Here is a 21542-nt window from a genome sequence, read left to right on the forward strand (position 1 = left end):
ACTTGGGAAGTGTCCGATGTGTGTTCCAATACAACAGCCAGCATAGTGGTTTTGTTTGCTGTGTACTAATCTTTTTGGTATCAAAGGAGGAGGAGGGGGGAAACCCTTGATACAGTTTGGAAATAATCTTCAGAAAGTTTTTGTTTGATAAGACAAGGTTTACCTTTGTGTGTGTGTGTGCCAGGAGCAACTGGAGTTGCTTCTGGAGGTTTACCTGACAAGATTATTTAATTTCAGGTTGTTTCATTCTCCTAGTTTTAAATTAAAAGTTTCCTTAAACATGTTAAACGGTCTTTCTTTCCATATTTTTTGTCTCTAGTATCACATTTTTCATCAGAGAGGTAATGCTAGGGAATACATTGGCATTTCAGTACTTTGCTAAAGAGGATTCTATAGGACGAAACCAAGACCACTGAAGTGGGATTGAAGTGTTTTAACGATGTAGTATAGAAATACTCACAGAGTTATCCACCTTGCACAGCCCACTCCATTCACCATTCTTCAGGCAGGAGAGAAATCTTTCTAAGAAAAATTAGGTTAGATCACTGTATACACATATATTATATTCTTTTAACTGTACAAGTTAGTAGTGTGGTGATTTTTGCTGCAAACTTGTTTCTATCTTCCTCCATGAAGTTCACTAGGAAATAAAAGTAAGTATACTTATAAAGAAGACTCGTGTTTGAAAATAATAGGTGCCAGGTGGCACACCACCAGCAATTATTTGCGAACCAAAGATGAAAGGGACATTGTGCTTTTCAATTATAGCATGGCTTTTAACGAAGTCATTAGGCTTTACAAATGCTTTACAGTATTAGGCCACTAAAGCTGCATCATAGGAGAAAGGAGAGTCTACAGTATTTAGGAAGAAAGGCAAATACAACAGCACCAAAGGAAGGCAAATACAATTAGCACCAATAGTTGGGCTGAGTCTTGTTTCCCTCACAGAAGCCAAAAGACTATGAAATATGAAGGCTCAAAAATGCATATCTCAGAAGAAAATGAGTGATTTCAGTAGAAGAGATGTTACTATCCACCCTAAAATATTTGCTTCCAGACAGTCACATAGGGCATTCTGTTGTACAATTTATGGCATTAACTCCCACCCCACCATATATTCTGTGAAAACAATAAGGCTTGTGCTAACAATCTACATAAATACAAGTTAATTTCCACTAGTGCGTTTATTTTGTTTTTGTAGTTCTCTCCACTGACACCCCCCTTCCCGGTTTCTGATTCATCTTGGCTTTGTGCCCACATATTAAACCAGATGCTAGATGGAGCATCTTTTAACAAATATATGTACATATATCAAATGTGTGGCAACCATGCAGGGAACACAAAGAATGTACAAGTAGTGGGATGGAATGGGGAGCCTAATGTGATTCATTCAGTCTCCCCATGTAAACATAGTTGATGCTCTTATGTCTATCACTACCTGTAATCACATTGGAAGGGCTGCTGGAGCAGACTAACCTGATAAGCACATTCCAGATTGTAGTTGTCAGTTCCTGATTTTCAGTCAGAAGAGTGCACCTGCAGATTTACAATGGAAGATCCATTTTGCAAAGCTGTTCGTTTTGCATTCCCTTCTCCCTACCAAGCAACTCCAATCAAACAGAACCTCTGTCACTCAACAATGTGCTTTAATAAACTCAAACTAATGTCACCAATCAGGTTAGAATCATTATGAGCGAGTCTGGCAGCACGGTTATGTTACAAGGTATGGGAGACTGGGCATGCAAAATTGTTCCTGGACTAAATCTTATCAGACTATAGGGTGAAAAGCAGGAGTTGAATTTTTGAATGTTCTTTAATTTTTTAAAGAAAAAAGACACCAAAAATAAAAATCTGCACACAGAAAACAGGTATGGCAAAAAAGGAAACTTCTGCCTACATTTTTGTGTGTTTATGTGTCTTCACCTGTAGATTTATGGTGACCACATGGATATCATTGGATTTTCTTAACAGAATATTCTGTTATTCATTGCTTATCTCACATCCAAGTACAGTAGAGTCACACTTATCCAAGCTAAACGGGCCGGCAGAACCTTGGATAAGCGAATATCTTGGATAATAAGGAGGGATTAAGGAAAAGCCTATTAAACATCAAATTAGGTTATGATTTTACAAATTAAGCACCAAAACATCATGTTATACAACAAATTTGACAGAAATAGTTCAATACGCAGTAATGTTATATTGTAATTACCATATTTACGAATTTAGCACCAAAATATCATGATATATTGAAAACAATGCCTTGGATAATCCAGAACCTTGGATAAGCAAGTCTTGGATAAGTGAGACTCTACTGTACTAACTAGGGCTTACCTGCTCAGCTTCCAAAATCAGACGGGATCTGATTACTTTGGGGCATTTAGACCTCTAGTCTTAGTTATAAGTATTTTTTATATATGTGGGAAGATATTTGGTTCCTGTAAACATACTCCCCTTCACCTGCCTCCTAAAATGACAGGAAGCCAAGCCTTGCACTTGTTCATGCTGAACACCAGCAAGTACTTGAAAATGCAATCAGCTAGAGCTCAACTTCTGGAAATGCTTGCTGTTATTGTTATGTGCCTTCAAGTAAACTGACTTATGTCAGCTCTATCATCAGTTTTTTTTTTCTTGGCAAGAATTATTTAGAAGTGATTACACTGCTTTCCTCTTAGGCCAAGAATACAACTATCCTAAGATCACTCAGTGGGTTCTGATCAACCACTAAACCACACTAGCTCTCCCTGGACACTCTAGCTTTCGTTAAAAAGGTCTTTTTTCACAATGGAAAGAGTGCAGGGTCCCCTCCGTATTTTGAAAATGGTCCCATCAAATTTTGTGGTCTTCCTGAACGTTCTAGCTGGCTTGGAGGATTTTATTACCCAAAACCAAACATCTGTATGCCCTTCCTCAAGTCCCTCCCCTTGTGAACATGAACAGTCCAGTGTCACTCAGACTGCTGAAATCTCTTCGCCCTGAGTGGAACCTTTAGCTGACATGGTACCAGAGACGTTGTCCGAATCCAGTAACTCCACAATGCTGTAGGGAGAACAATCCTCCAGGCCCATCTTGCTGCAGAGCCAGCCACAGAAGCCTTTCTCCATATCCCGGACCGCGTGCCACCATTCCCCAAAGGCCCAAGAGATCTGAGTCAGTGCTGTGTAGAGGCCCAAGGAGAAGGAAACCACCATGATGATGATTGGGTAGAAGATAATGAGAAAGGGACAGAAGGTTATCTTGTGCCAAAAGGTCCTCTCTTCATTGTACACCAGGAAGACATTGTACCAAGTGATGGTCCCATAGTAAAAGGAAACCACAAAGGACATGACAAAGATGACTGGGAGACAGGCAAAGCTCCAGAGGAGGACATGAGGGCCTTTATCCACGCCAACCTGACAAGCTTTTTTCCCTTCGGGTGCTTCTGGTTTTGGAGGCTCCTTTGACCTAGCCAGCTCCTGTAGCTCTTTGTCAGTAAGAGTAACATGGATGTCCACCATCTGGCCTTTCTTCTTCCCTCTTGTGATGGTCCCAGTTAAAGTGACATACCTGCTGTCTAGAGGCATAGCCCAGGAACCTAGGAATAAAAAAGATTGTGGTTGCTATGTGTTCATGTGCAATTTAAAAGCAGATGGACAGAACCTTTTGGTTAAATAACAGACAGCAGTGGATAGGAATGAACTGATATTACTCCTAATGGATCCAACCAAGATGCAGGATCTGCCATGGCACTGCACAAAATAAACCGATTTTCAAATGACACCAACTTTTTCAGGATGATGAAACTGAGAACAAATAGAGAAGAACTTTTGATGGATCCTCTGAAATGGGTCATATAAAATGATGACTGCTCTTTATTTAAGTTAAGAGAAAAGCAAAGTTACTGGGCAGGGTAAGTCAAATAGAATGTCTGAACTGGTTGTGTCTAGCAACAAAAAATAGATGGGGCTGTTGTGTACAGTTTTCTGAAAATCAATATGGCATTGGAAAAGAAAACAAAGTTACAAACTACTGGGAAAGGAACTGAAAATAAAAACTCAAGCACCACAAGGCATTTCTATTCCATCTGTGTAATTGCAACTACTAAAAGTTCCACTTGTCAGAAAACAAAGGCAGGAAAATATTCAGGCACATAGGACAGACGTTAAATAAAACAGAAACCTTAGAGAATGATGTTCCAGGATGAAATAAAGAAGGAACATAACCCTCCTTTTAGGAGGAAGTGAAGCAAATTATGAACAGCAAACAACTTTTATTGCAAGGTGGTTACCGTCTCCTGCGGCATGTCCCAGGAATTTGGAGCCTTCCTCAGAACTTCTCTCGCCCCCTTCGTCATCCGCCTGTTCTTCTTCCACCTTGTTCTCATTCCCCGACCGATAAACGATGATGGATTCGGGGCGGGACTCTTTCTTTCTCTTCTTCCGTCTCTCAGTGGTGACTTCTCCATCAAAGGTCACAGCAGTGGCCACGGCCCTGCGTAAGGAGTTGCAATTGGGGCTTTGGGCCCCGGACTTGCTTTCCCTGAATGCAGGCTCCTCTAACCCACTGTTGCTCTGGAGCCTCTCGCTAGGCATCTTGGTGCACTTTTGTTCTAGATTAGATTCATCCACATTTATGAGCCATTAATGTGCCAGTAGCTGCACTCCATTTAATAGGAGTGACCATTTCATAGTATTGTACGAAGACATTCTGCTTTTAACCCTGAAAGAGACAGGGAGGGAGAGAAAGACAAGTAAGAAAAACGTACTTGATTTCCATATTTCCTTCTAAAATGAGACTCAAGGTGATTTATAAGTTAAAACAAATAAATAACTAGGTAAGGAGGCAATGCTCTACCACATTTGACTTGAGTAGGATTTTGAAAGGTCTTCTTTAAGGGTGAAATTTACCAAGTTCAAAGTTAACTTTCTATTAGGGCAGTGGTTCTCAACCTGTGGGTCACCAGATGTTTTGGCCTTCAACTCCCAGAAATACTAACATCTAGTAAACTTGCTGGGATTTCTGGGAGTTGTGGGCCAGAACACCTAGGGACCCACAGGTTGAGAACCACTGTCTTAGGGCATTTCTGTCCACCAGATGTTTTCGATTGCAACTTGTGTTATCTTTCATAGTTGGGTATGCTGGCAAGAGCTGAATGAAGTTACACATCTAAAACATTTAGATAGGGGGCACAAATGGGGATCACTGGTGGTCCATAGACCACAGGTTGGGAACCACTGCTCTATATATAGCCTACAGCATTTGGTATTCCATGCTGGTTTCTCTTCCAGAAGCTGGCCCCTGATTTCATCCTTTCTTTCTCTTTCTCCTCATACTGTTTCCCCTTCCCTTTCCTTCTTATTTCTTTTTTCCTTCCTTCTCCTCATACACACATCACCTGTCTTTCCCAATGACATCACAGATGGCCACTTCACCTAGCAACAGCCAGTCCTTAATCTAGCAACCGACAATCCAGAGATATCACAGAGGACCACTTAACCTCACAACAGCCTTTGTGGTAGTATAAATAAACACACATACATTCTTTGACTTTTATGTATATAGATATACTGAGATCTTTCCGCCCCCTATATCATGCCTATATTGGAAGAAAAATAAAGTTAAAACATTATTTATTTACCATATTTATATCCTGCCTTTCTCTTATAACTACATACCTTTGTACTTCTGTCTTGACTGCCCCTCTCATTTTACCCATTAGTGATGGTTTTTGCCTTATATCTTTTTACCATTCTATTTTATTATTATTGTTTTATACTGTACTATTGTTTTTTAAAATCTGTTTTATTTTATCTGTTTGTTAATGTTGTTTATATATGATTTTAATTTTGTTCATGTTTTGTTCTTTGGGCTTGGCCCCATGTTAGCTGCCCTGAGTCCCTTCGGGGAGATGGAGGCGGGATAAAAAAAATAATTATTATTATTATTACTATTATTATTATTATCGTGAGGGGGACTCAAGGTGGCTTACAAACAGCACTTGTGCAGTGTCTTGGACATAAAGCACAGGCATAAAATGGAATTATTAAAATTAAAACCGACACAAAGACATAAGTAAAATAGGGTTATTGTATATATATCTGTGTGTAGTCCAAGGTGTGGCAAGAGTTCTTTGTCACTGGGAGCCAGCATTAATGTTTCAGTTAATCACCCTAATTGGCATTGGAAATGTTTTGTCCCTTGCCTGGGGGCATCCTTTGTTCAGTCAAGTCCTCATTGTGTTGGTTCCCATCTACTGTTTTGATTTTGGAGTTTTGTAATACTGGTAGCCAGATTTTGTTTATTTTCATGGTTTCTTCCTTTCTGTTGAAGTTGTCCACATGCTTACACAGATATATATTCTTTCCTTTCCTTACTTAGTTTATCCATACCTCACAACCTCTGAGGATGCCTGCCATAGATGTGGGCGAAACGTCAGGAGAGAATACTTCTGGAACATGGCCACACAGCCCGAAAGACATACAACAACCCTGTGATCCCGGCCATGAAAGCCTTCGACAACACATAAGTAAAATACATTCCAATATATAAACATAAAACAAAAAATATACATAAAACAAATAATTTCCATATGCGTGGATGGGAGGCATTATGGTGCATGCATCCCAGTTATTATCTGTTTAGGCGTCTTGACTGATATAAGAGTATGGGGAATGCTCATTCATATAACAGGCTTTCTGACTATTCTAGCAATAGGCATAACCTCACACAGCCACACCTACATTATTTTGCATCTATTCATGCAAGCATTTATCTGCCTTAGAAACTAAGGGGAATGAAACCATTATCAGCAATGCCTAGAAAGGAAAGGAAATCAGAATGCAGAAAATACCTTGAGAAGTCTGGAAACGGAGCAGGTGGCTAACAGTAGCCTGTCTGCAGCAAAAGGCCCAGGGAGCGGTTCAGGGGAATTTTTAGCACGAAGGAATTAACTGTTACTATGCAGAATGCTGCCGCTGTGTTTTCCAAAGATCTTTAGGGCTGCCTGCTGAAGTTGCAGAGTTTATTGAAGTCCTCACAATTTTTTTAAAAGGAATCCCTATTGAACAGAGAAAAAGGAAAATGTGGACTGTTTTATTCAACACTGGAGGCTCAATATGCAAGAGCAGCAGAACAGCCCCTAATTGGCATAGATTACAAACAAATATATTGACAAATCACAGTTATGAGAGAATAATAAATACAAGGGATATGCTGCCCTCCAAAATCTCGCAATTTATGCCCATTCAGATTTATGTGTGTTTTAAATTTTGTTTTGTTTTATTATTTACTGGAGGGAGTCATTTTGCCAACTGAGAAAAATCAGAAGTACATATCACATCTAATGCATTTTTTTGAAATCAGACCACCAATAGGTTAAATCAATCATCCAAAGAAAGGCTGTTAAATTACTACAAAGCAACCCCCCCCCCATATCTGCAAGCCCCTGATGGCACAGAGGGTTAAACTGCTGAGCCGCTGAACTTGTGGTGGTTTGAATCCGCAGAGCAGGGTGAGCTCCCAATATTAGCCCCAGCTTCTGCTGTTCGAAAACATGCAAATGTGAGTAGATCAATAAGTACCGCTCCAGCAGGAAGGTAATGGCGCACTATGCAGTCATGCCACCACATGACTTTGGAGGTCTATGGACAATGCCGGCTCTTCGGCTTAGGAAAGGAGATGAGCTCACACCCTTGAGTCAGACACAGCATAATGTCAAGAGGAAACCTTTACCGTACCATATCTGCAGGACTGGTATCTCTAGTTTCATTTATCCATAATCAACAAAATATGTTCTCTCCAAGCATTTTTTTACGTCTACCAGCACATCTTTATGGTATTTTTGGTCCAGACGGTCTTTGTTTCAATATAGTTTACTATTATTCATGGTTTTGTGTATCCAATTCATGCAAAGTCGGGGAGCATATTCCCTGTGGATATGGAGTGCACTAATATAGCCGTCATGATGCCTGGATATTTCTGGGAGAAATAGTCCAAAAATAACCCTTTCAAGCAGTGGTCTAAACTGAAAAATGAATTTTGTGATGGATTTCCCACAGTAATATTTGTTTATGAGCTTCACTGCTTAGAAGATTGAGGGGGCCGGGCTGTGGCGCAGCTGTTGAGCAGCTGCCTTAAATCACTCTGACCATGAGGTCATGAGTTCGAGGCCAGCCCGTGGCGGGGTGAGCACCCGTCAATTAAAAATAAAAAAAAATAGCCCCTGCTCGTTGCTGACCTAGCAACCCGAAAGATAGTTGCATCTATCAAGTAGGAGATAAGGTACCACTTATAAAGTGGGGAGGCAAGATTAACTAATTTACGACCTGGAATGAGGAAGTGCCGTCAGTGTGGATGATGAAGCAGCTGCTCCCCCCTGTGGCCAGAATCGAACATCCCCTCAGAAGAACTTTAACTTGCCTCTGCGTGTGTCTCTCAGTCTCTGTTTGATGTGTTTATGTGTGATGACTTATGGGCCATGTAGTCCCGTTCCTAGTACTGTTGTGTCAGATGAAGAGGAAAACTTGGGTTTCCCACCGTTCCTGCCAGAATTGGAGCCCTTGCAGCTGCAGGATGTTTGCCCACAAGAAGTCACACAAACAAGCCTTGAGGAGAAATCTCCCCCATTTTCTCGCCGCCTTTATTATAATCAAGATAGACACGCGCGGGAGGCGACTCGCCGAAGCGCCCGAATAGCTGCCAGACAATTAGATGATTAAGTCTGGTTCCCTTGGGAAAGTTTAAGGAGTCCTGCATCTGGACAGTTTAGGTTTCGGTTCTTGTTCCCCAGAGAAAGTCTGCTCTGGCGGGAAAACAAGATCCTATATAGATGCTTGGCCACAAGGATTCCTTGCGGAGTCAATTTGTCAGCTTCGGGAGTAAATTGTGTGTGGACTACGCTACTCCAGTTTCCAGGACCTTGCTCTCGTTTCCAGCCCTGCCTTGTTCCCCGGACCTCGCCACGGATTTCGCCACGGACCCTGTTCTTGCTCCTCGCCTCTTGTTGCCTTGAATCAAGCCTTGTTTACCAAGAATCTAGTTTGCTTCCTAGCATTGGATTAAGCTCCATGGACTAAAGGACCTTGTCATCTCCCCTCACTTTGCTTGGCAAAGTGAGTGTTTCGGTTATTGGATTACAACTTTGGACCTTAATATTTCATATTGGACATTGTTTCCTTGGACTAATTTTGACCTTTCCTGAAAGGTCTACTTTTGAACTATTTCCTACACTTGCTTTTATTAACTTTATATATTTCCTCAATAAAGATATTAGATAGATTCTGGCCTCTGTGTATGGTTATTGGTGCTCTGCAGCCTGGGTCCTGACATTATGGGCATTGAATGTTTGCCCTATGTGTGTTATAATGTGATCCGCCCTGAGTCCCCTTCGGGGTGAGAAGGGCGGAATATAAATACTGTAAATAAATAAAATAAATATATCTTCCTGAATAGCAGAGTCTTCATTGAACGTAATCTTCAGCAGGCCAGAAAACCTTTTAATCTATTAAGCAAAAATGCTAAAGAAACGTGGGATTCTGAAATATTCAAGGGAGGCAGGAGTTTGAATTATAGAATATAGATTGGTTTGGTGTTTCCAGATGGACAGTTCCTACCGGTAACACTAACCATCAAAGGATACATCTTTAACTACTGTATACAGTCAGCCTTCCACATTAGCTGGGTTTAGGGATGCACGACCACTACAAGAGTGGAAAAAACTTTAATAGAAAAATTTCACTGTTTACTGGAGATAACAGCTCTCTAGGATTGTCTAGATCTTCCAGCACAACTCCAATCAACATCCACCAGAAACTGATCACAGACAAGAGCACTACAGATTCCTAGAGAGGTGTTATTTCTAAGAATTTCTAGGTCCTCCAGCATGCTTCTATGGTCAACTTCTAATCAAATCCACAAATGTGGAGGACTGACTGTACTGTGTTCCTTAAGTGCTACGATCTTTTTGAAACTCAAAGCATTAAAAGAAGTATTGTTCAGAGACATATGACACTCTATGCCTGCTGGTAGACTCCAAAATCCAGACATGGAGGTGGCTGACCAGAATAGGTTGCTGATGTCTAAGAAAGAGTAGTAAACTTTTTTCCTGTCATGTTTTCTAAGTGAGGTCTTTGCTATTAAGGAAAAGCAAAACCTCTGCAGCTCCCTCGCCTATAATTGCTCAGTAAAATTGATTGCTTCCAAAAATAATTGCTTCCCTTTTATCATTTAGTTTCTAATCTAGAGCTATTTTTAGCTTGCCTGCATGCTTTCCATAGCGTACAGTGACATCACTTTGGGCTTTGGAGAAAGACCATCCACAACTCCCCTTTCCCAATGTGATGATTTCCCCCAACATCTCTTTAGAGGGTCCTTCCCAGCAAAATATATTAGTAAACATTTGTAAAACAGTAAGACTACCTGTAGCCCATTGGGCAATCATTCCTCTCACTCCTGGTTAAATGACATATGTATAAACAGAAACAGAAAGGACTACAAAGGCATAGTCTTGCAGCATGTCCTTTCCTCTGACCAGGAACAAGAAAACATTGAAATTTAGTTTCATTTTAGTAGATGCCTACTTTCCTACACTGGCTACAAAGGAATTACAATAATAACAAACAGTGCTATTTCTTATTTAAACCTTTGTACTAAGAGAAGGCCCTGGTGGCACAGCAAGTTTAACCACTGAGCTGCTGAACTTGCTGAACGAAAGGTGGATGGTTCGAATCCGGGGAGTAGGGTGAGCTCCTGCTGTTAGCCCCAGTTTTTGCCAACTAGCAGTTCGAAAACATGCAAATGTGAGTAAATCAATAGGTACCGCTCCGGCAGGATGGTAATGGCGCTTCATGCAGTCATGCCGGCCACATGACCTAGGAGGCGTCTAAGGACAATGCCAGCTCTTCGGCTTAGAAATGGAGATGAACACCAATCCCCAGAGTCGGACATGACTAAACTTACCTTTTTATTCTATTCTATTCTATTCTAAAACACATCTAAAGTGCACCACACAGCTAGTTTTCACACTCCGCACAGAGTCTACTATTGTTGAATAAATAAATTATGTACATATATGTGAAATGGCCTTCAAGGGGACCACAGCTAAAAAAGGATTTTGTCAAGCTTGAATTCACCCACAGAACGATGACCAAGATGGTAAAAAGTCTGGAAACCAAGCCCTACGAGGAACAGGTAAGGGAGTTGTGCATATTTAGTATGGAAAAGAGAAGACTGAGAAGTGGCATGATAACTATTTTGAAATATTTGAATGGAAGTAATATAGAAAAATGGAATGAGTCATTAAACCAACCACATCAGAGGGTGGCGAAGTCTCCTTCTACGGAGGTCTTTAAACAGAGACTATATAGTCATCTGTTAGGAGTGTTTGCATGGCAGAATGGGGATGGATTGGATGGCCCTTGAGGTCTCCTCCAACTCTATGACTGCATAAATGAAAATACAAAAAAGCGATTTGACATAATCATTAGGAACAACTTGTTTTTTGTGATAGTAAAGGTAAAAGTTTTCCCCTGACATTAAGTCTAGTCAACTCTGGGGGTTAGTGCTCATCTCCATTTCTAAGCTGAAGAGCCAGCGTTGTCTGTAGACAACTCCAAGGTCATGTGGCCAGCCTGATTGCATGAAGCACTGTTGCATTCCTACATAAGTGGTACCTACTGATCAGTGTTCCCTCACTTATCGCTGGAGTTAGGTTCCAGGACCACCCACAGTAAGTGAAAATCCGCGAAGTAGGGACACTATATTTATTTTAATATTTATACATTTCGGTCAGCAAGTTCAGAAGTTTAATCCTCTGCGCCACCGGGGCCTCGACTGTCTGTGATACCTGTTCAGTAATGGACAAGACTGCCCTGGAGTATGATGGACTCTACCCCTTTGGGGGCTTTAAAACGGGCTTGATGACATCTTTTTTATGGACACAAACCACAAAGAGAGGCGGGCAAGAAATAAAATTACTTTTATTGTTTAGTTCTGTACCACTGGATGGCATGGAATTGGACTAAATGGTCCTTTTGGCCCCTTTCAACACTGTGATTCTGTGAATAAACAGTGCCAAAGATGGATATGTTAATTTTAAAGCAGCCCTTCAATAGGATTATCGTGCAACAGTACAGTAACAGTAAACAGAGAACAGTAAACAATCATTTTTCAAAATAAATTAACCATTATTTTCCTAAAAGGAAGGCAATATCACAAATACTCTTGCCAGAATGCTTCAAACATAGAAAAGCATCTTTACAGAACTGGTTCACCCATAGAATTAGCACTCAGAATGATGAAGACCTAGTTTTCATAGCTCAGATTAGTGCTTTCCTTGGGATTAAAGAACTGAATTTATATAGTCCATTTCAGATATGTAGGGCATCCTAGGAAAACAAATGGTGCTTTATATGGCTGTGTCATAGCAACATGACAGGCGAGGAATCAACAAAGCCTAATGGAATATGGCGTTTAAAAAAGCAAGCAGAGGGGACAGAATGATGGTTGTTGAACACAAGAAATGTGAGAGCAATCAACCCAGGAAACAAACCTGGTGAATTAAACACCGTCTCTGCTCCTTCCTATGTATTTATTTGTGCAGCGACAGATCTAATATTCTTTGCCCCATACAGCACTAGTTTCTGCACAGGCATAAGCCACACCCAAAGCACAGCTAGCCTTTTAATCTGCTTCAGTTTAAATAAACTAAAGCTATTGTGGCCTTTCTCACTCAGTGAGTAACTGGAAGTTGTAAATTCCATCAATTGAAAACATCATTTTCTGTTCCAGAAGAAGAACGAACATAATCAACTTCGCCAATATTAATTCTGTCCCTCTTCTAGTTTCACGTTATTACAAACACAGCCAGATCAGAAAGGTCATAAAGAATGATAATCCGTACTGAAAGAGAGATTGAGTATTGCTTTTGAAGGCAAAGGCTGATACCATACAAAAAAAGGAAGCATAAACTAAACAAAAGCATTGTTTTCTGCTACAGTTCTTCAGCTGTCTTCCTTGGGAGTAAACACTACTGATTTTGAATAGACAAGTATAGAACTTTGCTGTCAGAAAGCATTTTATATTAGATGATTTGTGGACAATTCAGACTGGTTGTCAACTGAACTAGATTCCAGTAGGGTGATGCTTATGGGAATGAGACTGAAAGTAAGAGGCTACTAATCAGCTTGGATAGCAAACTATACAGTCATAGAATCATAGAGTTGGAAGAGACCTCAGGGGCCATCCAGTCCAACCCCCTGCCAAGAAGCAGGAAAATCACATTCAAAGCACCCCCAACAGATGGCCATCCAGCCTCTGCTTAAAAGCTCCAAAGGAGCTTCCACCACAATCCGGGGCAGAGAGTTCCACTGCTGAACAGCTCTCACAGTGAGGAGGTTTTTCCTAATGTTCAGGTGGAATCTCCTTTCCTGTAGTTTGAAGCTGTTGTTCTACATCCTAGTCTCCAGGGCAGCAGAAAACAAGCTTGCTCCTTCCTTCCTATGACTTCCCCTCACATATTTATACATGGCCCTCATCATGTCTCCTCTCAGCCTTCTCTTCTGAAGCAGTGGATCTCAACCAGTGGGCCATGAGAATGAAAATTGGGTTTGTGGATCTCCCTTCTCTTTATTTTTTTATTTTCTTTCCGCTCCTTTCCACAGAGCTGACCATTGCATTGGACAGACCACATCAGCTCTAGATGATTAAATATGGTTTTCTGTGGGTGAGCAGATGGCAACTACTGGATGGCATATGTTCTGTAAAAGAAAGTAGAGCTGATGTGGTCTATCTAGTGCAGTTTTCTGAATCAGCACCCCAAATAACTGAACCAAATCTAAAGTTGACCAAAAACGGATTCACAACCCTTTTGGTACTAATGTTGGAGAGTGGTCCCTGGTCAAAAAAAGGTTGTGAACCACTGTTCTGCAGGCTAAACATGCCCAGTTCTTTAAGCCGCTCCTCATAGGTCTTGTTCTCCAGACCCTTGATCATTTTAGTCACCGTCCTTGGGTTAAGTCCCTGTGTTACAGACATCTGACTTAGAAATGACTCTTAGTTCCCAATTTCTCCTGTGCTCTTTGACATAGGACCCACAGTAGCGATCTCCTAAGCTTCTGGGGGGAAAGCCGGGGACACATCTTTGTTTAAGACTGCCCAGATATGCTCCAGCCACCCATGTGCCTTTAATATCCCGTTTATCCGATCATATGTTCTTATTGTAGCTGGATGTTATTTGGGTATGTAATGAAGGGCTGAGTGCTGTGACAATCATTCCTCCATCTCCTACCACTCCAGTTTCCATTTCTGGGTGGCCTTTCCCACTTGTTCTGTAAAGAAGATGCTGGATGCTTGGGATGCTAAGGCCTGATTTCATTTTGTGAATGTTTTAGTTCAAGTAGTAAAACTTCACTGAGAGTATGCTATGAGGACCAGAATTTCCATCTCACCTCTGGATCCTGGAATGTTAGTTCTGTGCTGCCTCTTTGACCACTCTGTTTCAGGCATTTACACAATACACCATTATTTAAATCCCATGTGTGCCCTATGGCAGATTGTAGTTCTGCTAAATGTTCCTTTGCCGATATCATTGCCCCACTTGGTTTCTTCGCTGACCAGTTACGTATAATCACTTGCCCTCCAGCAGAGTCTCTTTCTATGTTGACTGTAGCTGGGGGGGGGGGGGGTTCCCCCCAGCCATTTGGGGAGCTTGTGATCTACTTCTCCACTACCCTCTGCCATTTGTCTGAGTCTCTTTTGGAGTGCCAACAGAGTAGGGCATTATTTTCGTGTGTCTAAAGCCTCTTTTACAGCAGGGCTACTGGAATTTTTAGATGCGGTATCAAGTGTAGTATTATTCTTGTTGTGTGTCCTTTAGTTGCACCGAGGAGGGGGGAGTGCCTGAATGGCACTCCAGGAGCTCATCTATTACCTGAAATTTTGGGTATGACGGAGTATGACTAAACACCGAGATTGATTTGGTACTGTTGGGGCATAGCTCGTTTCTTCCAACTAGGGGACATCTCCTGGAGTTCAGGCTCCAGTCCTCCATTATGTCATTTAATTTCTTGTCCATTTTTTTCTAACTTCAGTGGCGCAGCATGTTAAAGCGCAGAGCCGCTGAACTTGCAGACTAAAAGATCGCAGGTTCTAATCTGGAGAGCAGAGTGAGCGTCCGCTGTTAGCCCCAGCTTCTGCCAACCTAGCAGTTAAAAACATGCAAATGTGAGTAGATCAATAGGTACTGCTCCAGCGGGAAGGTAACAGTGCTCCATGCAGTCATGCCGGCCACATGACCGTGGAGGTGTCTACGGACCTAGAAATGGAGTTGAGTACCACCCCCCAGAGTTGGACACGACTGGACATTAAGTCAGGGGAAAACCTTTACTTACCTTACTTGTTAAGAACGGGCGTGAAACAACAGGAAGGGAGAGAAATCCACTCCTGAAAGAGTTATCATGGGGAAAGGTGTCTCAATTGAAGCTTTATCACCAATTGTTCTTCCCACAACAAGCCAAATTTTTCAAAATCCAATGATCACAGGGACAGAAAGTGAGGTGAAATCTTCTGAACAGGGGCACAGACAGCAAAACAAACAACACAAGGTGTTAACCCTTCCCTATGCTATCCAAAGCTAAATATATACACTTTAAAAGTGTACCTGTTCTGACTTATATACAAATTCACCTTAAGAACAAACCCACAGAAAATATCTTGCTTGTACTGTAACTTGTGGACTGCCAATCTAAGTTGCCTCAATTTCATTGATTCAAGTGAGACTAACAGCACTTTATGAAGCATTTTATTCAAAAGATACTTCCAAGACTTACAGTATTTCTATTCTAGTACAGTACACTTAAAACTGTACTAAGACTATGACTGTTGGAGAACAAGGCCTGAATTACCCACTTGGGCATGGAAATCCACTGGGTGACCCTGGGCAAGTAGCACTTTCTCATCCTAAGACTAAGGCAAAGGAAACCGCCTTTGAACAAATCTTGCCAATAAAACCCATGACAGAGTCATCATAACTTGGAAACAACTTTAATGTACTCATCAATAATGAGATGTTAAGGGCTAGTCATACTGCCCTTGGAACAGGGAGTGCTCTACTCTTATCTTTAAAACATTTGTGAGGACTTGTTAAAATCATGTGCAGTCTATAGAAGGAATATATAGTAAACACACAAATAGGAAATATATCAGTTTATTTTTCAAGTTGCTTTGTCTTCTAAAGACAAATTGTGGCTATACAAAGGAAACACTGCATAAAGAGCAAGAATATGACCACAAAGATTTGTCGCACTGCTCCAGAACTGCAGTTTGAGCTTGTAGATTGAGACTGGTTTGTATACACTATCAACCCAAAGAGGTGATGATGCTTATGATGAAATACATAATTTAAAAATCCATGTCTGTTAAAGCAGTAATGATTTGGGAACAGTGTGATATTATTTCTTTCCGCATCACATAGGAAACAAATTTCCTTGAACAGCTACTAGTTTCTACTTTGGCAATATCCTTGAACCGGACCCAGAATTTTACACAGCATTGCAGCTGAAGTCTGACAAAGCAGAACAGAATAGCACCACTCTTTCTCTCGTTCCATTGATACAGGCTAGAATTGCACTGCCTTTTTTTGGCTGCTGCATCACACTTCTGACTCATGTTTCGCCTGCAGCCTACTGGGAGCATTTACTATTTCGAATTACTCATCCTATAATTGTACATTTCACCTTCCCTGCCTAAATGTAGCACCTTATGTTTATCCATTTCCAATCTGTTGTGTTGGAATCCTGATTCTGTCCTTTGGGATGTGAACAACCCTTGTTTTTTTTTTGCGCCATCTGCAAATTTATAATACATATTTGTTTAATCACCCGAGGGTGCAACTACAAGGGATAATTAATGCAGTTTGACATCATGGCTCAGTGTTATGGAATCCTGGGATTTATAGTTTGGCAAGGCCCCAGGATTTTTTGGCAGAGAAGGCTAAAGAGGTTGTAAAACTACAACTCCCATGATTCAATAGCACTGAGCCATGGCAGTTAAAGTGGTGTCAAACTACATTAATTCAATACTGAATATGCACTCCAAATCAGTTATAAGGATGCTGAACAACACTGGACAGGGCTTTGAAATACCCCGTTAGTTATGTTTCTTTTCAATTGAGAGGTCAGGCTAAAATAACTTACTCATGAACATATTGTGAGGCTCCATTACTAGCAGAGTTGGCATGGCACAGATCAGTGGGTCTGGGCCAGTGGACCATTGGGGTGTTAGGGGCTGACTCATGTTAGATGTATCCAAATTCAATGGCTGCATATCTTGGAGAACACACACACAACCAACTATTTTTCTACTACAGCTTACATTATTTCCTTTTTGATATTTTAATAGCATGCTCCTAAAATTATGCATTCCAGTTACATCCCATTTTCCATCAAGTTCAGAAGGCAACATAGCTTATAACATGATTTTACAAATTACAATAAAAAACACAAGAAATGCAATATAAATTAAGTTCATTGTGATGTTAAACCATTGATTAAAACATCAGCACAACACATAAAAAGTAAAATACTTAGAGAATTAAAATAATCTCCATCAATTCACAAATAGTCATATTATATTCAACAAAGCTTACTCCTAGATAGGTGGATAACAGTGCAGTGTCAGGAATTACTACTGAGATATGATATGAGTCCTGCAGAATTCAATGGAGGGATTTATCTTCAGCTAGACATGTATAAGACTATGACCTCCTAGGCTGGTCCTAAGATGAGGCAGGCATTTTAAGGAACACAGATTACTGTAAATCGAATAAATAGATCCTGGGATTCGGCGTTTGGTGAGGCAACAGCACTCTTTGGCAGAGAAGGCTAAAGGCCTTGTAAGGCTAAAACTCCCATGATCTTATAGCAGACATGGGCAACCTTCCTTCTGGCTGTTAGGAATTGTGAGAGTTGAAGTCCAAAACACTTGGAGGACTGAAGTTTGCCCATGCCTGCCCTATAGCATTGAGCCATGACAATTAAAAATGGTGTCAAACTGCATTAATTAGACAGTGTAGATTCACTCCTGGTCTGCTTTTGCACCTGATATGGTGTGGCAACACGCCTTGAGTCAGTTTTCACACCCCCCCCCCCCAAATAACATATTCTATATTCTTGATACTGACTTTCTAAAAAAAAAAAAAAAACAGGGTGCAACACACAGGGCGGTTCCAAGCCCAGAAGGGCATCTGTTGTCAGTTCCCTCTTACAAAATGATCCAACCTAATTTCAGTAAATTCAATTTACTTAATTGACGGCAATCGACTTTAGGAGGAGCTTCACAGCTCAGGCACAGGAGGGCATCCGTGACTCAAACTTCACCTGCAGCCACATCCAGCCCACCACACTCCTCATTACAACCCCACATCATGCAAGGGGGAAAAGGTGGGGCCATATGAACGGGCAAGGTACTCCCCAAAGGCAATTCATGGAAGCATATGGGTGGGAAGGGACCGCAAGGGCCATAGAGCCCAGCATCCTGTCACTTAGAAACATACAACTAAAGCACTCCTGAGAGATGCTCAGGGACATTCCACACAACTATATAACCAAGAATATCAAGGCAGATAAATCCACAGTATCTACTTTGAACTAGAATATCTGAGCCCACACAGCTATATAATTCAGTTCAATGTGGATTTTATACAGCTGTGTGGAAGGGGCTTCAGCCAACCTCCGTTTAAAGAACATGTTTACAAAGGGGGTGTGTGTGATAAGAATTAGTTCTTCTTTAAGATATTTAGAAAGGGGGTTAAAGAATTAATTCATTTGGCCAAAAGATTTGACCCTGAAGGAAGGAGATAGAGACCCCTCCAAGGAAGATCCTCTCTGCTCATCCACATAGGCAAATATACTGTAAATCCCACTTACAAAGGGTGTGTGTGTTGGAGAATTAATTCTTTAGGATGTTTAGAAAAGGAAGGTAAAGAATTAATTCTTCTTTAGGGTGTTTATAAAGGTAAGGTTCACAATCAAGTTTTCTTTAAGGTAATTAGTAAAGAGGAGGGGGGATTAATTCTTCTTTAGGATATTTAGAATGGGGGGGGTGTGAAGAGTTAATAGTGTAGAATGTTTAGAAGGAGGGAGTGAAGAATTAACCCATCCGAAGGAGATAAGAGACCCATGCAAGGGAGACTTCTTTTTATTCTGCATATCCACACAGGTTGTTAGGAATTGTGGCAGTTAAAGTCCAAAACACCTGGTGGACCGAAGTTTGCCCATGCCTGAGATAGACTATAAATCCCATTTTCAAAGGGGAGTGTTGAAACATTAATTCTTGAGGATGTTTAGTGAGGAGAGATTGAGAAGAATTAATGAATTTGCCCAAAGGATTTCAACTTGAAATGGGTATAGACCTAAGAGAACATCTATCTAGGAATTTCTAGGTCTTCCAGCATGCCTGAGCATAGAATCACATTGGAGGATCTAAAGACTGCTAGAGAGCTGTTATCTCTAGAAATCTCTAGGTCCGTGGACCACCACTGGTTCCCAAGAACTAAAATATGGTCCCTGGCCTCACCATTACTATACCATTGCAGTGAGAGCGACTGGTCTTGTGAAACCCTTTTATAGTGCTGAGGCAAAGGGATGTCAGGAGAGGAGAGGCTGACTATTCAGGAAAGGCGTAACAACAAGCCTCCTGACTGCTGCTTCTCCTCCTTCTCTCTCTCCCTGAGCGGAGCTGTTCCATGTGGCACCTGGAAGCAGGGGGCGCCTTGGTGTCTTTGTTTTTAGGCCTGTTTCTGGGGTTATTTGGGGTGCTGATTCAGAAAAATAAATTGGATAGACCACATCAGCCCTAGATGATTAAATATGGTTTTCCTTGGGCGAGCAGATGGCGACTACTGGATGGCATATGTTCTAGATCAGAAACTAGAGCGGATGTGGTCTATCCAATGCAATTTTCTGAATCAGCACCCCAAATAACCAAACCAAATCTAAAGTTGACCAAAAACTGATTCGTAACCTTTTTGATACTAATGTTGGAGAGCGGTCCCTGGTCAAAAAAAGGCTGGGAGCCACTGGTATAGAATCATAGAGTTGGAAGAGACCTCATGAGCCATCCAGTCCAACCCCCTGCCAAGAAGCAGGAAATCGCATTCAAAGCACCCCGGACAGATGGCCATCCAGCCTCTGCTTAAAAGCCTCCAAAGAAGGGAGTCTCCACCACACTCCGGGGCAGAGTGTTCCATAATATAATAATAATACGAGCCCTCTGTGGTGTAGTGGATTAAAGCCTTGTGACTTGAAGGTTGGGTTGCTGATCTGAAAGCTGCCAGGTTCAAATCCCACCCAGGGAGAGTGCGGATGAGCTCCCTCTATCAGCTCCAGCTCCATGCGGGGACATGAGAGAAGCCTCCCACAAGGATGATAAAAACATCAAAACATCCGGGCGTCCCCTGGGCAACGTCCTTGCAGACAGCCAATTTTCTCACACCAGAAGCAACTTGCAGTTTCTCAAGTCACTCCTGACACGAAAATAATAATAATAATGATGCCATCCCAGGTGACAGTCGCATTGACGAAAAACAACAGGAAAAACTTAGCCGCTATCAGGACCTCAAGATTGAACTTCAAAGACTCTGGCAGAAACCAGTGCAGGTGGTCCTGGTGGTGAGGGGTACACTGGGTGCTGTCCCAAAAGATCTCAGCCAGCATTTGGAAACAATAGACAATGACAAAATTACGATCTGCCAACTGCAAAAGGCCACCCTACTGGGATCTGCACGCATCATCCGAAAATACATAACACAGTCCTAGACACTTGGGAAGTGTTCGACTTGTGATTTTGAGAAACGAAATCCAGCATATCTATCTTGTTTGCTGTGTCATAATAAAATAATAATAACAACAACAACAATAATAAAAAATTACAACTTTATTTTTATATCCCGCCTTCATCTCCCCTAAGGGACTCGGGGCGGCTTACATGGGGACAAGCATGATCCATAGACCCCTCCGTGGGGGACCCCCTTCATTCTGCGCATCCATGTACTATAAATCCCATTTACAGTAGAGGGGTGGTGGTGTTTGAAGAATTAATTCATTTGCCAACAAATGTTCAACCTCAAGTTGGAAGACTCTCCAAGGGAGACCTTTTCTCCTCTGCACATGCAGTGCACATCCCATTTACAAAGGAAGAGAGAGACACATCTGGTGTGTGTGCCCCTTTCCCCCTCCCGCCTTGCTTTGCCATACAAAGAGAAAGGGCTAGAAGAGAGCGTGGAAATGGAAACTCCCGTGGAAGAGAACGGGGGCTTACCTGCTGAGGTGGGAAGTGGGGGTCCAGGTGGGATGGGGAGATGCTCCTTCCTCCTCTTCTTTGCAGGAACAATGCAGTCCGGGAAGGGGCTCCTTCTCTCTCTGTCTGCCTGAGAAAGAGCAGCCCCCCCCCCTTTCCTCCTCCTCCGCCCCTGACTGACTTGACTCCCATTGGGTACCAGCTGCAAGGCGACCCCCATTGTAAGGCATTGGGTGGGCGTGGCTTCCGTACGGCCACGCCCCCTTTGGGGG

At 41.8% G+C, this 21542-nt stretch overlaps 1 protein-coding gene across 2 annotated transcripts; it reads right to left on the minus strand.

Moving 5' to 3' along the window:
• Window positions 1-1794: 1794 nt before the first annotated feature.
• Window positions 1795-21514, minus strand: tmem169 (transmembrane protein 169). 2 transcript variants are annotated; one of them, XM_003226088.3, is made up of 4 exons: window positions 21292-21513; window positions 6830-7036; window positions 4268-4698; window positions 1795-3574 (listed from the first exon to the last, which is right to left on the minus strand). In XM_003226088.3, exons 3-4 carry the CDS (start codon window positions 4569-4571, stop codon window positions 2952-2954), a joined length of 927 nt encoding a protein of 308 aa, XP_003226136.1. In that variant the 5' UTR covers window positions 4572-4698; window positions 6830-7036; window positions 21292-21513; the 3' UTR covers window positions 1795-2951. The 2 variants fall into 2 exon arrangements, with proteins under 2 accessions (XP_003226136.1, XP_062823408.1); XM_062967338.1 differs by lacking the exon at window positions 6830-7036 and having other exon boundaries at window positions 21292-21514.
• Window positions 21515-21542: the final 28 nt, after the last annotated feature.

The sequence above is a fragment of the Anolis carolinensis genome, chromosome 1 (genome assembly GCF_035594765.1).
Source record: "Anolis carolinensis isolate JA03-04 chromosome 1, rAnoCar3.1.pri, whole genome shotgun sequence".
In the NCBI taxonomy this organism is placed as follows: domain Eukaryota; kingdom Metazoa; phylum Chordata; class Lepidosauria; order Squamata; family Dactyloidae; genus Anolis; species Anolis carolinensis.